The sequence below is a fragment of the Cydia pomonella genome, chromosome 22, assembly GCF_033807575.1.
Source record: "Cydia pomonella isolate Wapato2018A chromosome 22, ilCydPomo1, whole genome shotgun sequence".
Lineage (NCBI taxonomy): Eukaryota > Metazoa > Arthropoda > Insecta > Lepidoptera > Tortricidae > Cydia > Cydia pomonella.
The window spans coordinates 13,366,874-13,383,639 of record NC_084724.1 but is presented as its reverse complement, the minus strand read 5'-3'; the positions used below and the strand labels follow the sequence as shown (position 1 = coordinate 13,383,639).

General features: G+C 43.8%; 1 protein-coding gene across 1 annotated transcript in view; it reads right to left on the bottom strand.

Moving 5' to 3' along the window:
- LOC133530047 (uncharacterized) overlaps positions 1-16,766 on the bottom strand; it is a 68,816-nt gene that overhangs the window by 14,673 nt on the left and 37,377 nt on the right. The window contains exons 3-9 of the mRNA XM_061867863.1: positions 11,818-12,341; positions 11,223-11,492; positions 10,225-10,476; positions 7,877-7,980; positions 6,255-6,441; positions 4,395-4,543; positions 2,123-2,285 (exon numbers count right to left, since the gene is read on the bottom strand). Of these exons, the coding sequence (XP_061723847.1) occupies positions 2,123-2,285; positions 4,395-4,543; positions 6,255-6,441; positions 7,877-7,980; positions 10,225-10,476; positions 11,223-11,492; positions 11,818-12,341 (1,649 nt within the window). The remainder of the gene's footprint in view (positions 1-2,122; positions 2,286-4,394; positions 4,544-6,254; positions 6,442-7,876; positions 7,981-10,224; positions 10,477-11,222; positions 11,493-11,817; positions 12,342-16,766) is intronic.

Sequence of the window (16,766 nt, the reverse complement as noted above, 5' to 3'; positions counted from 1 at the left end):
TCACCAAGGTTAGAAGATGTCACCAGAACACTTAGTAAAGTCACCAAGGTTAGAAGATGTCACCAGAACACTTGGTAAAGTCACCAAGGTTAGAAGATGTCACCAGAACACTTGGTAAAGTCACCAAGGTTAGAAGATGTCACCAGAACACTTAGTAAAGTCACCAAGGTTAGAAGATGTCACCAGAACACTTGGTAAAGTCACCAAGGTTAGAAGATGTCACCAGAACACTTGGTAAAGTCACCAAGGTTAGAAGATAATATGTCACCAGAACACTTAGTAAAGTCACCAAGGTTAGAAGATGTCACCAGAACACTTAGTAAAGTCACCAAGGTTAGAAGATGTCACCAGAACACTTAGTAAAGTCACCAAGGTTAGAAGATGTCACCAGAACACTTAGTAAAGTCACCAAGGTTAGAAGATGTCACCAGAACACTTGGTAAAGTCACCAAGGTTAGAAGATGTCACCAGAACACTTGGTAAAGTCACCAAGGTTAGAAGATGTCACCGGAACACTTGGTAAAGTCACCAAGGTTAGAAGATGTCACCAGAACACTTGGTAAAGTCACCAAGGTTAGAAGATGTCACCAGAACACTTGGTAAAGTCACCAAGGTTAGAAGATGTCACCAGAACACTTGGTAAAGTCACCAAGGTTAGAAGATGTCACCAGAACACTTAGTAAAGTCACCAAGCTTAGAAGATGTCACCAGAACACTTGGTAAAGTCACCAAGGTTAAAAGATGTCACCAGAACACTTAGTAAAGTCACCAAGGTTAGAAGATGTCACCAGAACACTTAGTAAAGTCACCAAGGTTAGAAGATGTCACCAGAACACTTGGTAAAGTCACCAAGGTTAGAAGATGTCACCAGAACACTTAGTAAAGTCACCAAGGTTAGAAGATGTCACCAGAACACTTGGTAAAGTCAACAAGGTTAGAAGATGTCACCAGAACACTTGGTAAAGTCACCAAAGTTAGAAGATGTCACCAGAACGCTTAGTAAAGTCACCAAGGTTAGAAGATGTCACCAGCGGTAGTGGCCATGCTGTAATTTATTTGCAATTTTTTTTTTTATTCTACGTCGGTGGCAAACATGCATACGGCCCGCCTGATGGTAAGCAGTCTCCGTAGCCTATGTACGCCAGCAACTCCAGAGGAGTTACATGCGCGTTGCCGACCCTAAACCCGGCCCCCCTCGATGAGCTCTGGCAACCTTACTCACCGGCAGGAACACAACACTATGAGTAGGGTCTAGTGTTATTTAAATACGCGCGGAAATGCAATTTTGACTGTTTTCATTCCATATAATAGACAAGAATTCAAAAAGTGAGTGCACATAATTTATTTGTGGTAAACTGTTTAAAAATTAATGAATATAACGTGACATTCATAAAATGTGAAAATTTATGCAAAATTGACTCGAGTTAGATACAAAAGGACGATCATCAACTTTCGTAGAAATGTTTGGAAACTAGCGTGTTAACAATTTAGCACGTATTTCCATAAAATAAAAAACATTCCATTGCACATAGGCACTTACCCATAATCTAAAAAGAGTTCAATGACCGAGGGCGAAAACCGATATCTATACAAGGTGCTACATGAGGAAACCGAAAGATTTTGACAGTGTATTACTGATCACATTAAGAGACTAAAATGTCATATAAACTTTTCTGGATTTCGCCTAGTTTCAGAGTTAATACCAATGTAAAAAAAAAACATCTTATCGTAGCTTAGTGCAAAACGCCTTTTTGATCGCGATGATGCCATTATGGGGCGTAGTCTGAATATCCTTATTGATAGATGTCAAAAAGTGACAAGTAACCTTTGCAAGGACTAGTTTTTACAAAAAAAATCGTAAAAAATTATTTTCAGTGCCAGTTTCACCATAACATTAACTTTTTATGTGCAAAATTTGAAAAAAAAAAAAAAAAATACTGAAACTCATATAACAATTTTTCCTTCTTTTGGCCTCAGAAGTACGCGGTTAAAATCTTTCGGGTTCCTCATGTAGCACCGTGTATTGGTTGATTTGCGACGGTTAATAGATTTTGTAGTTTTAGTTTTCCTTGAGCACCCGTAATTTTTAGTCGCCAGCCGCCGCTGGTCCCCAGTGGCATACCTCGGGGTCCTCCAGCGACAGCAGCTCCGTGGAAGCGAGACAGCGCCAGGCGTCGCAGCCGCCGAGCGCCCACAGCGAGCCGCGCCACGGCACGGCGCAGCACTGCGAGCGGCCCGTCGTCAGCGGCCGCGCGTCCGACCACGAGTCCGACGCGGGGTCGTATCTGAGCAGGGAACACATGGGTAAGGAATCAGAGGAAATTATAACAAGTAAAGGAGACTATGTCAGTTAGTTCCTGCCCGGAACAGCTTGTGTGTCGAATAGGGTTGTTTCCAATTTTTTGAAACGCTCTAAAAGTTGCCCTAAAATTTAACTTCTATACTAAAAACGGCTTTAAATATGTTAAATTAACAAAATATATTTTGACAGATGCTTTCGCGCCCAAAACGCTCTTTGAAAATTGTGTGACGTCACAGTTTACAGTTTGACACATACATACACACGTAGAAGATACGAACTGTCAACTGACATTTGTCATTTGTTGTTTATCGCCTAACTGCCAACAGTGTCAATCTGAGAGTTGTGACGTCATCAGAATCTTCAATGACGTTTCGAGTTTGGTCACGTGACGTGTGCCAAAAGATATTTTAAATTCAATATTTACAAAAATATGGCCATTACAGGTCCCCTAAAAGTAGTTTAACATGTTCTTATAATCCAATAGAATTTATTGGGATACAATTCTGCCCTAAGTTTCGTAGATGGAAACAACCCTATTGTAATTTCGATAAACGACCCTGTCTCATTCCTCCAAAACAAAAGTATGAGAGCATGCGTTCCGTCCGACTATTAGTCAAAGTAATCTAGTTGAGGATTAATAACACAATGTGTCGCTTTTGATCTTAATTTGCACTATAAGTCACGAAATATACTAGAGCCGCGTGAAATGGAGGGTAGTGTAAAAACGTGCCTCATCCTAGGCATCGCGGCAGGGATAGGAAAGAGGTATTTTTTTGCATGCGTCTCCGCACTTCCTCGAAAAAGGGCTTGGCCTCGGCACACCAGCACCCGGCTGTTTCTACAGCAAGCGGGACAAATAAATAGTTCTCAAGGACCTCATATTTCTCCCGCTTTCGAACCGCAGCCAACTCGGCCGTTGCCCCTGCCATTCTCACCGTACGGCCAATATGCGACGCCGCGAAAGTGCTGACCACCATCAACGCCAACCCTACGGTACACAAGACATGGCTAGTATGTGAGTGACCTGTGCACGGCCTTGAGGCTGCGCCCGCCGGCCAGCCACCATCAGCGCCAACCCTACGGTACACAAGACATGGCTAGTATGTGAGTGACCTGTGCACGGCCTTGAGGCTGCGCCCGCTGGCCAGCCACCATCAGCGCCAACCCTAAGGTACACAAGACATGGCTAGTATGTGAGTGACCTGTGCACGGCCTTGAGGCTGCGCCCGCTGGCCAGCCACCATCAGCGCCAACCCTAAGGTACACAAGACATGGCTAGTATGTGAGTGACCTGTGCACGGCCTTGAGGCTGCGCCCGCCGGCCAGCCACCATCAGCGCCAACCCTACGGTACACAAGACATGGCTAGTATGTGAGTGACCTGTGCACGGCCTTGAGGCTGCGCCCGCCGGCCAGCCACCATCAGCGCCAACCCTACGGTACACAAGACATGGCTAGTATGTGAGTGACCTGTGCACGGCCTTGAGGCTGCGCCCGCCGGCCAGCCACCATCAGCGCCAACCCTACGGTACACAAGACATGGCTAGTATGTGAGTGACCTGTGCACGGCCTTGAGGCTGCGCCCGCCGGCCAGCCACCATCAGCGCCAACCCTACGATACACAAGACATGGCTAGTATGTGAGTGACCTGTGCACGGCCTTGAGGCTGCGCCCGCCGGCCAGCCACCATCAGCGCCAACCCTACGATACACAAGACATGGCTAGTATGTGAGTGACCTGTGCACGGCCTTGAGGCTGCGCCCGCCGGCCAGCCACCATCAGCGCCAACCCTACGATACACAAGACATGGCTAGTATGTGAGTGACCTGTGCACGGCCTTGAGGCTGCGCCCGCCGGCCAGCCACCATCAGCGCCAACCCTACGATACACAAGACATGGCTAGTATGTGAGTGACCTGTGCACGGCCTTGAGGCTGCGCCCGCCGGCCAGCCACCATCAGCGCCAACCCTACGATACACAAGACATGGCTAGTATGTGAGTGACCTGTGCACGGCCTTGAGGCTGCGCCCGCCGGCCAGCCACCATCAGCGCCAACCCTACGATACACAAGACATGGCTAGTATGTGAGTGACCTGTGCACGGCCTTGAGGCTGCGGCCGCCGGCCCAGCCGCCCACGACGTAGAGCTTGTCGCGCGCGCGGTCGGCGGCGGCGGCCGCGTGCGAGCGCGCGCCCGGCAGCCGCGCGCACGGCACCCACTTGCCGAGCCCGGACTCGCCGCCCTGCCGACAAAGAGGGGTATAAATACACGTTTTAAAAAACATCATCATCATCATTTAAGAGCATGGCTCTTGTCGGTGGAGTAGACGCCAGTTTTCGCGGTCCTCGGCCAAGTTCTTTAGGTCCCTGTAAGACACGACATTTACTTTTCCTTTTAGTTGCTGCGTGTAACTTGCTCGTGGTTTTCCTCTTCCTCTTCTACCTTCGATCTTGCCTTCCAAAATAGTTTTAAAAAACACATCAAGCAAAAATAAGGCAGTTTTTTTTTAATCAGTATTTTTTTTTAAACCCTGTAAGGCTAAGACGATCGGCTATTTATCATTTGTCACCATGCCTGTCACGTTCTAGCAAGTATGGAAGTGTGAAAGTGACGGGCATAGGGACAGGCGATAAAAATGGAAACATGCTGTCATCGCTGGACACAAAAACGAATTAATTGATAGATTCAGTTACAGATGTAGTGAGTAATTCTTATAATACGGAAACGTGCTAACGTGTTATGCTTTATCAGTCAGTCTCAGTACAAGATGTACTGAGGTTGACTGAAGTAGTACAAATACGAACGATCCCGAGAAAATACGATGGGAAAGGATTATTCATTTTTTTTTTAATACCACGACGGTGGCAAACAAGCATACGGCCCGCCTGATGGTAAGCAGTCACCGCAGCCTATGGACGCCTGCAACTCCAGAGGTGTTACATGCGCGTTGCCGACCCTTTAAAAACCTATACACTCCTTTTTTGAAGAACCCCATACTGTAGACCCTCGGGAAAACCTCGGAAGGGAGCTCATTCCACAGCCGGAGCGTCCGCGGGAGGAAATTCCTCTTGAACCGCACAGTACGCGACCATTTAGGTTCTAAGGTGTGAGGATGAACTCCCTGCCGACGGCGAGCGGTGCGGTGATAGAAAGTGGCCGTTGGCATCATGTCAAACAATTCCTCAGAACACAGCCCATTGTACAAGCGCACAGTGGATTTTGGGACCCGAAAAAGTGACATGGTTCAGTTTATCACAAAATCGAATAGGCCTACTTACATGCACCCCGAAACAAGTTAAATTTTTTTCTGATAACTTGTAGTTTTTTTTATAGACGAATTTCACAAACGCTCAATACGACCCCGGAAAATTGGGAAAATTCTTTATATCGACAAAATGATACAGCTTAGCCAAAATCTGATGGTATAGTATCTTAGATATAATAATCTTCTATATGTGAGCTTAAATTGGCACATCAAAATGTAATACTTTAGGAAAAAATTCAATTTCCTTCCAGCTTCCAAGTTTTCAGAAAAAAATTTAACTTGTTTCGGGGTGCATTTAAGTAGGCCTATTCGATTTTGTGATAAACTGAACCATGTCACTTTTTCGGGTCCCAAAATCCACTGTGAAGCGGTAGAACACACACAAGGAGGCAAATTCTCTCCTTAGACTTAAAGGTTCAATACCGCTTGTGAGTTGTATCAATATTGACTGAATAGTTTGCACTCGAATAGGTTTCATGTTCACAAATATGTTATAGACATACAATAAACAGCTAAAATCTTATCCTATTTGGCTTTGCAATGGTTAGATAAAAATCAGGTCATGAAGCAAAATTTGACAGTTCTTTACTCGTACTTTGCAGTATTTGATAAGTCAATTGAATAAATTGTACTTCAACAGCATGCGCAGCGAACCCCTGGACAGGAACTACTAGTCATGGAGAGGTACCTCTTCAAAGGCGTCGACGGAGTCCAGCTCGTTGTGTCCGTCGGAGCCGCCCAGCGCGTACAGGCGGCCGGCCAGCGCGGCGGCCGGGAAGCGCGCGCGCGCGCCGCGCATGGCGGCCAGCGGCGCCCACGCGTTGCTGGCCGGGCAGTACGCCTCGCAGTTGCGCAGCACGCGCGCGCGGTCGTAACTGGGGCCATCAATGTGATGAACGTGAGACAGAAGTCGTTCGTAGAAAAATAGTACATTACGATACAAGTGCGAAAAATAGGAAATTCGAAACGAGTGGCGATAAATTAAAACACGACCGAAGGGAGTGTTTTAAATCGACACGAGTTGCGAATTACCTATTCGCACATGTATCGTACAACGTTTTACAGTACATATGGCCCTTTAAATGTTCGACACAGTAACGTAATATGCTACTTCTCGCACTAGTGCTATAAAGTAGCCCCATGTGTACTGTAAAACTAATTTTTAGGATGAAACTTGACAATCGAAAAACCATTATAGAAGAATTTTAGGAAGATTCTATTGACCTTGCCATGGCAAATGTTCATTAATTGTACAGTCAGCGTCAAAAGTGGCGGATCAAACAACGCTTCAAAAGTATCTAACATTCTGTAACAGCTTAACAAAAAGTAATGGTTCTATATTGCCTAGCCTTATTGAGCTTACTGTGGGACTTAGTCAATTTGTGCAATAATGTCCTATAATATTTATTTATTTATTATTTATATATATAACAATTAAGACTGGACAACATAATAATATACTTTGGAACGTAAATTTTAGAGATCTATCCATATTTGAAAAAGTTATCCGTAATATCAAATACTTTTGGCGCGTTGTTTCATCCGCTACTATTGATGTTGACTGTACTAGATGTGACTAAGACAATTTCGTATTTCGAATTTCCCATTTCCAAAATGGCGGGACAACGCGAGGAAGAAGAGGGGTCCGTATACGCGTATACATGTTAATTCGTTTTTTTATATGTTCAAGTTTATATATATTTTTTTTTATTGTTTTAGACAAGTTTAATTTAGTAAAAAAATGTAGTTAAGATTATCACCTATACACCACCATATTACAATAAATAGTTATAACCGAGAAGAACCGAGAGTACCGATAGAAATACTTAAATACATAGAAAACACCCATGACTCAGGAACAAATATCCATGCTCATCACGAATAAATGCCCTTACCAGGATTTGAACCCGGGACCATCGGCTTCATAGACAGGGTCACTACCTACTAGGCCAGATCGGTCGTCAAATAAAAAAAAAATGCTATATATGCTGAAATAAAATGAAATAAATTTTGAGGTAACAAAGACCAGTTTGTCGACCAGTTTGGCCAAGTGGGTAGTGACCCCGCCTACGAAGCCGATGGTCCCGGGTTCAAATCCTGGTAAGGGCATTTATTCGTGTGATGAGCATGGATATTTGTTCCTGAGTCATGGGTGTTTTCTATGTATTTAAGTATTTATAAATATTTATATATTATATATATCGTTGTCTAAGTACCCTCAACACAAGCCTTATTGAGCTTACTGTGGGACTTAGTCAATTTGTGCAATAATGTCCTATAATATTTATTTATTTATTTATAGAAGCTTACCCGCCACAAACTATCAGTCGCTGGGCGAGCGCGGCGGCGCCGTGCGCGCAGCGCCCGCCCGCCAGCTCCGCTCGCCGCTCGCCGTCGGGCTCCGGCGGGGCGTCCTGAGACAATATTACTACATTATTGTCTATTCTAAAGGACGTCGAACTTAAAGATGTCCTTCTGTTCTGCAGGAAAACAAGAATATCAAATATCAAACATTTATTCAGCAAATGGGGTAAGGGGCACTTTTACATGTCCATTTTTACAAACAATAAATAAAAAAAATAAAAAAACAATTACAAATATCGAATCTATGAAATAATAAATACTTTATTAGAGATGTATACTGTCTCTAAATGTCAAATTACACAAAAAAAAACTATGATAAAAAAATAAAACTATAAAATACTAAAATTCTTTAGAGATGTATAAGTCTCTACGTGTCAGAGAAAAAATATAAAAATATATATTAAATTATCCTTAGAGATGTAGAGGGTCGCCAAGGCTTGAATTCTTATATAAATAATTAAAAGACAAAAAAAAAGAAGATTTGAGGAGATTGGTATGGGAATGCCGCCGGGACAGTAACCTGCAGCTCCAACTTCAGGGAATTGGGCTGAATGAACGCAACACGCGATCGACAGCCCGCCTGCTTCCGGCCGGGCGTCCCTACACTACATCTACATTATTGTCTTTCATGGTCACTATGGACATCACGCGGCGGATCCAAGTGTTTGTTAACCTTTTGACCGCCACCGTCGGCTATGGCCAACATCTGAAATACTTGCCAAGGACGCCAACGACGGCTACAGCCGACAGTTTCGCCAATGCAATAGGGACTAACGCGGGACTCCGTAAAGTTCAATTTCGTTTAAATAATCGTGATCGCCTGCGTCCGGGGCACGGCAAGTTCCTTCGCTGTCTGGCGTTCAAGAGGTTAACCGAGCCGGAAAATACAATTGGATCAACAAACCCAGTTGAAAGAAAGGTACACGGATATCAGTGAGTACGAAAAACTTAGCAACATGAAACTGGATCCGAAAGTAATCAAGCTGGACACAACGATAAAGAATTTGGATATAACTTTGCATCAAAAAGAAGACATATTTGAGTATTCTCTTGCAGTTCAATTAACACACCTCGTTCATCTTAAACAACAAATCGCTATGTTGTGACTTTAAATCCAAAATATTACATATATGTTATTCTAAATAATTTTACAAATATTTTAGTGTTAATTGCCAACAAAAACAACCATAATAAATTTCCAAAATCGCTACTACTTATGCCATCTATTGGCGAATTAAGTCAAACTGATAAGTGCTGAAGAAATTCATAATATTAAAATATACGGTTTCAACAACCGGTGCCTTCGACAGATTCTCGGGATATACTGGCCCGAACGAATATCTAATGAACGCCTATTAGATAACTGCCGCGAAACTCCGATCGGTCACCAGATCGTGCACCGCAAGTGGGCCTGGATCGGTCACACTCTTAGAAGGGATCCCGACCACATTCCTAGGGAAGCCCTAGAATGGACCCCGCAAGGCAAGAGGATCAGGCCGTCCCAAACAGTCCCGGCGGCGCTCAGTGGCATCCGAGTTGACAGCAATCGGGCTATCATGGCCTGAGGCGAAGCAAGCAGCCCAAGACAACGAGATGGCGGTGCACTGTGGACACCCTCTGTAGGACTTTAAGTCAAGTAAGTCATTGTCTTTCATTTACTAGGTAAGGGTGTCTACTGTGTGTGCAACCCTATGAGGTACAGAACATTACGGCCCAAAGAATCTGGAATTTTCTGGATTCAACGGGCATCAGTAATGAACTTTAAAGGGCTGTCACAATAGATCAATGCCCGGTCGACGTGGCACTGAAAGGCCCACAAACCCTAATAATAAAGGGTGTCCACAGTGCGCATCGAGATCTCGAGCTGCGTGCTTCACTTTAGTCCAAGGAAGTTTAGTGAAGTAATAACACTAGTCAACAGTGGTTTTGTTGTTTGATATAAGATTGATTTCCGATGTATTTATGCTCACAATTTATGAAACTATCAATGATTTTAGAAGATTTGCTCTACTTTTTTAAATTCTTTATTTTCATTTTACGATAGAAAATACGCTAAAATCATAAAAAACTAGAGCACATCCATTATTATTATGAATATATTAGCGAACTGTACACTTGAAAATATAGAAATTCGCAGAGATACTCAGGGCAACAAAAATATTATGTTTTTTGTAGAGCTGTGTAATGACAGGGTCTTGACCATGGCTGCATGAGCATGCAGACACGAATTAAGGGATAAATAAATCGCAAGCGCCCAGACCTATCTAGTGAGCTGAGAGTGAAGCGAAAGTAACCTGCGTATGTCCGAGCTTGCCGCCGCGCGCGACGGGCCCGCCGGCCGGGCGCCAGGCCACGCGCGCGGCCAGCAGGCGGCCGCGCACGGCCAGCAGCGCCTGCGTGGCGCGCGGGCCCAGCGCGCGCGCCGCCAGCACGGCGCAGTCGCCGCCCGCGCCGCGCGCGCGCTCGCGCCCGCCCAGCTCGCCGCCCGCCAGCGGCCGCGGCGGCGGCGCGCCCGAGCCCGGCGAGCGGCGGCGCCGCTCCACGGCCTGCGGAACAAATATTTCATATGTGCAAGTCAAATTTGTAATTTTATCCATTTGTTACGTTATTTTGCTGGCGGAGGACATAAATACATAATTATTTTCATTAATTCACAACTCACAATACATGGACATCAGTCAGCTCGCCGTCTAGCAATTGTAACCACTTTAGTCTCAAAATACATCACCCATTCATATATATATATATATATTTATTTTTTAATACTACGTCGGTGGCAAACAAGCATACGGCCCGCCTGATGGTAAGCAGTCTCCGTACATAGGCATGTACGCCTGCAACTCCAGAGGAGTTACATGCGCGTTGCCGACCCTAAATCCGCCCCCTCGTTATATTTCCTCGCAACGAAACTCCTATCATCAGGCGCATCAGTCCTCGCAGCAGGCAGCTTCCCACAATCCCTCAATTCCCTCCCTCCGTCCACAAACAACAAAATGTGTCTGCGAATACAGCTCATCATCCAACGGTCGTTCTTTCAGCCATACGAGCGCTAAGAGTTGTTTGTGTTAAAGCAGCAATTATGATTACCAGCAACTACTCTCGCCTCACGCCGATACTCCTGCAGCTCAGGCGCATCAGTCCTCGCAGTAGGCAGCTCCCCACAGTCCCTCAGCTCTCCCCCTCCGTCCACAAACAACAAACGTGTCCAACACAGCTCATCAACCTATCACTCAGTGTTTTGGGTTAATACAGGACCCATTCTTATTTCAATAGCATCAGCTTGCACACTTACCTCACGCCGATATTCCTGCAGCTCAGGCCCATCAGTCCTCGCGGCCGGCAGCTCCCCACAATCCCTCAACTCTCCCCCTCCATCCACGAACAATAGATGTGTCCTGGAGTATAACTCCTCATCTAGCGGTCGTTCCCTCAGCCACACGAGCGCCGCGTCGGCGACGGCGCGCGGGGCCTCGCCGCCGTCTTCGGCTGACGACTCGCGGAGAAGCTCCGCGGTTACTGATGGGAGGGCCGCTAGCGCGCCGGAGGCGCAGATCTCGTCGAACTGGATGGACAAATAAATCGATTAGTGGACCTATCGTATAGAAAAAGTTTGTTAAAAGTGCCCGTAATGACATATTAGGTTTATTAATAACAATCCTAAAGAAATATAGCTCCATGAAATTAATGGCGATCATGGAAAATGGTACTTGTTCTTCGTGTCAAATGAAATCCTCGAAAACAACAACAAAACGGTTTTAGAGCGTTTCTGGCAAGTTTTGCACCCATAACTTCTTAGCTATAAACGTTGTCGAGACACCTATTTTAACATAAGTATTCATTAAAATATGCTTTTAGAAATGAATTATTACATGAGCTTATATACTTACATGTGCAGCAATAAACGTGTCAAGATGATGCCTGTGCTGCGGCGGTAAATCCGGCAATGCTCTCAAGTCTAGCGCATCCTGCGGCGTCGCTCGCCGCACAAGCCTCTCCGCTAACGCCAATCTTGCTCCTTCTACTCTCAGACGCCATGCAGCTTCGTATAGTTTCCGCGCTGGAGCGCCAGCAGATGCGACTAATCGCCCTGTGTACGCCCATTCGACTAACGCACGTAACGACGCCGCGTCAACCTCCGCTACACGATGCAGCGGTTCAGCTAAAGTTTCTAGAAGGTACGGTGACGCCGCAGCAAGTACTGCCTTGTGTGCGGGCGTTTCTTCGCCCCCAGCAACGAGTAGGACGTCGAAGTGCTGTCGTGACTTGCGTAGCGCGTTGAGCGAGGCGAGGGCGCGCGCCGGTAGTTCCAAGTCCTCGGCGAGTAGTTCTACGGTTCCTTCGCCGCCGGAGCCGGCGCTCGCTTCCTCGCCTTCGCTATCGCTGGCTGACGCGTGTTCAGGTGACGCGCCGCCTGACAACAGAGAATATGTGTAGACATTAGAACAAGAATGTTTTATTCGTAAACACAAATAATTTGAAGATAATACAAGAACGAAATCGCCTCTATTGAGCATGATGCTGGCGACTTCCAGCGCTTGTTTTTCGATGAGAATATCCGGTGAATAATTTACGGCAGATAAAGAGATTCAGGCATAACCCATATAAGTGTTAGTAACAACCTTTTTTTTTATTTATTTTTACTACGTCGGTGGCAAACAAGCATACGGCCCGCCTGATGGTAAGCAGTCTCCGTAGCCTACGTACGCCTGCAACTCCAGAGGAGTTACATGCGTGTTGCCGTGCCTAACCCCCCCCCCCCCCCCCCCGGTGAGCTCTGGCAACCTTACTTACCAGGAACACAACACTATGAGTAGGGTCTAGTGTTATTTGGCTGCGATTTTCTGTAAGGTGGAGGTACTTCCCCAGTTGGGCTCTGCTCTAGATCTGGAATGACATCCACTGGCTGTGCCCTACCACACAAAGCGAGATGAAATTCACAATGCCCATACCTCTCTTAAATAACCTAAAATAACCTAACCTTAAATAACCTTAAATAATAATGTTACACTATCACAATTTCCTACAATCTACCATGCAACACGTATACTTAGGGCTAGGACTATACAATACCGGGTGAGCAATACGTACACTTTGATATAATAAAATGGTTTAATACACACAAAGAAGCAACATTTGAACTGTGATCTTATAGGTCGATCAGTCATCTCGAAAGTGGTTTTAGAAGAATCTTATCCTACATAAACGTCCTCATTTATCTCCTAAGGGCTTGTTAAGCTTCGTTGTGGTTTTCAGTTAAGGTTACGTGATACACCACAGCAGCTATGGTTTTACCACACAAGATGGCACTGTTACAATTTTGCATCATCCTTCAAAAGTTCATGGCCACTTTATGAATTAATTCCATTCATAATGTGCCCATAAAATTTTGCAGTTCGATGTACAGGGCTCCACAGATCTTGCAACAAAAACCATTTGGAGCAAATTTAATCAATCGATCAAAAATTGCGTGCGATGTCTTGCAAAGTAGATTCCGTTCATGGTAATCGCAAGGTATCATCAAGGTATCAAGGGTTCTATCTTGCAAGTAATCAGTTAGAGGCACGTGTCCGAGGCACGCGCAGCTGATTGCCTTGTATTCGCAAGACACAACTCACGTGCCCCCTCGATAAGATATCCGTAGCTCCGTCGACACAGGTCACTGACAGTTGCCAAACCTTATCGCTGAGACATAAGGTCCACAGATGAGAAGTCCGAGTGTTCCTGTTAATACCTTCATAGAAACAGCTGACTGACGACTCTTGAACCTTACTGTGAGGAGAATAAGAGCTAAAAATGGTAAGATCAGTGTGTCAGAAGCACAGCAGCCTCCAATATGAAATAAACAAACAAATATACGAAGCAAAGCCACGTGAAAGCGTGTAAAATAAATAATAAATTCAGGTTAAGACGACAACTCATTAATATCATACTAACAAGTATAATAGGTAAAACTTTTTATATCGAAATTAGCATTTGGTATAGATACTATAGGATAATATAGCTCGTAAGTACGCCTTGACAACAAAGCCCCCATTGTTCAGATATTTGTGGCCACCTTGTCCGTTTTTATATATCTGATAGCAACTACACGGTGTAAGCACGGTGGATCAATACAGACAATAAATGCGTCGACCATTGTACTTCTTTGACATTGCAAAAACTGCTGTCTAATCGCAAAACATCGTCTCAACTACGAACACACCCTAATATAAGATGACCTCTGCATCTCTAATGACTTAGGCTGGACAGAGACCAAAATATATTGGTCAGTCTGGTTATAATGCCTGGCTGTCTACGCACGCAAAAACTCAAAGAAGCTGTCTCGCTTGTTCACACAGCTGATAATGAAACAGGTAGCGTTACGTCTAGCGGTCAAGGGCATCCCAATTGAACTCATTTCTTACACGAGCCTAAATGTAAATAAACAAGCTATTGTATGCTTTATTTTCGGGGCCGTAAGTTTCATGTTAAGCTGTTTGTGTTTAATGACGCGGGCTACTGATAATTTATCTATTACGGAAAACTTTTAGCTTATAAGTAAATAACATGTTAAATGACTGTTTAAACCTTGTACAGTCAACATCAATAGTAACGGATGAAACAACGCGCCAAAAGTATCTGATATTCCGGATAACTTTTCCAAATATAGATAAATCTCTAAAATGCACGTTCAAAAGTATATCTTTTACAGTCTAAATTGTTCTACATATAGAACCAATACTTTTTGTTAAGCTGTTACAGAATGGTAGATACTTTTGAAGCGTTGTTTGATCCGCTACCTTTGATGCTGACTGTACGTATAAAAACCTACACATTAAAGATACACAAGATTTATATAACGCCGAAAGACTATAGAATTGACTGCTATGAATGGTTCTCTTAATCATTGCCGAAAATTATTTTGCCGAATGTCATTTCCCAACCAATTTTTCGCATAATTTTGTTTCGCCGAATGATCAAGTAGCGACTCAAAATAATAATTCGTATTATTTCCCAACATAAGTTATCAACAGTATGTTTGGAAAACAACTTTAAAAGACACTTTTTAAAACGTAATGTTTTAGGTAGTAGAATGACTTCATACGTCTAATACGAAACATAAAATGTTTTTTTTTTGGAATCTAACATCGTCCGATGCAAAATGCGTCGGTTCTGGCTCACAGTTTAGGTTAGGCAAAGTTAGGTCGCAGTTCATCTAACACGCTCCTCCTCGCTTCGCTCGTTGACGCACCTATCTTGACTCTGACAAACGACTAAACGTTATCGTATTTTTTTAGGCAAATGAATGATTTGGCGAAATAAATGTATTCCAAATTTTGTACCTATGTCATAATAATAATCTACTTAACAATAATTCTACCAAGTAAAACGTTGTCATAATGAAAGTTTGCCGAATGTTGGTTGCCAAAGTAAATCATCTGCGAAAAGTTGGTTGGCAAGTGAAATTCGGTCAATAAAACTTCGGAAAAAAGGCAGAACACCACTATGAATAGACCAGTGTTTTCGATGTTACAGATGGGAGGAGACTTCAAAAATAACCATTTTATCACTTCATCTTATCGCGTCACTATCTTAGCGCTTTTCTGGTTGTTTGTATCCAAAGAATTGGCGCAACCACTGGGTATTATGATAGCTACTGCCAATGCCCTCTGTTTAAGAGGCAACAGGAGTGGTCATCTCTCCATACTCGACTAGACAACGTACTCGACTTTTTCCTCCGTGGTTTTTGTAGATAGAGGAATGATTTTTCAACACAGATTATTATTATTAATATCTGTGTCTGGTCTGTTTTGCTTTCTTTGATATTTTTGTTTCTTAAGGCGCTAGTGCACTTCAAATATTCGCACAACCGGCCTAATTTACTAGGCCGCAAAGAGAAGACATCAATTAGCTTAAAAAGCAAAACAGTCCGACACAGATAATTTCATTACCATTTAGATCTCAAAATATTGCTTCATTTAGTAAAGTTTTGGAGGAGGAAACAGTCGAGTACGAAACATCGTTTTGAGATCTTCACGCAGGTGTTATCGCCTGACGTTGTCCTTATCGCACTAGTTTTAGGAGCCGCTTCCGGAGAGACGGATATATTCAACTAAAATATTTAAATCTGAGCTCCCGTATCCTTTTAGCTAAGATTTTAACAAGTACTTCGACAAACGCCAAATGAAAAAAATTCTGACTCTACGGAAAGTCATGTGGCTATTTCCATACATAATTTAACTTTCGATTGGCATTTTCTATCAACTATTGTCATATTGGCTAGGCCCCCAGGCCTCCCAACCCATCGAAAAAACTTGGCCAATATTGGGATCAGCCAATCCGAAATTGCAAATTGCAAGCCGAGGCAGATGGTTTCCTCATCTCATATATATAAAGCTCAAAAACATGTCAAAAAACACAAGGATTTGATCCCACAACCTCAGAGTTTAGAAACAGCATGCTTTACCGCTACGCCACCAGTGCCCAAAATAACCTCATTATAATTTCGTTACACGTTTGTCTGCTCTGTTTTACCTCATTTACGTAATAAATAACAATGAGTTATCGCAACAAACTATCTGATCTGATGGCATTCAGATATATCCGAGCGGCCAAGGTGCTCAAAAATATATGTGCCTGAACTTAAACATCTCGATAATAGAGGATTAGTTCAGATATTTGTGAACATCTTAGCCGCTCCTATGTATCTGATGGCGACTGTACCTACGTCAGCTGCAGTAATACCAGATGATTATGATAAAGTGCTATTATTATCAAATCATAATGTTTATTTATGTTATCATTATCACAACACGCGAACTCGATGGCGTTATTCAAATCGCGTACCAAATTTCGG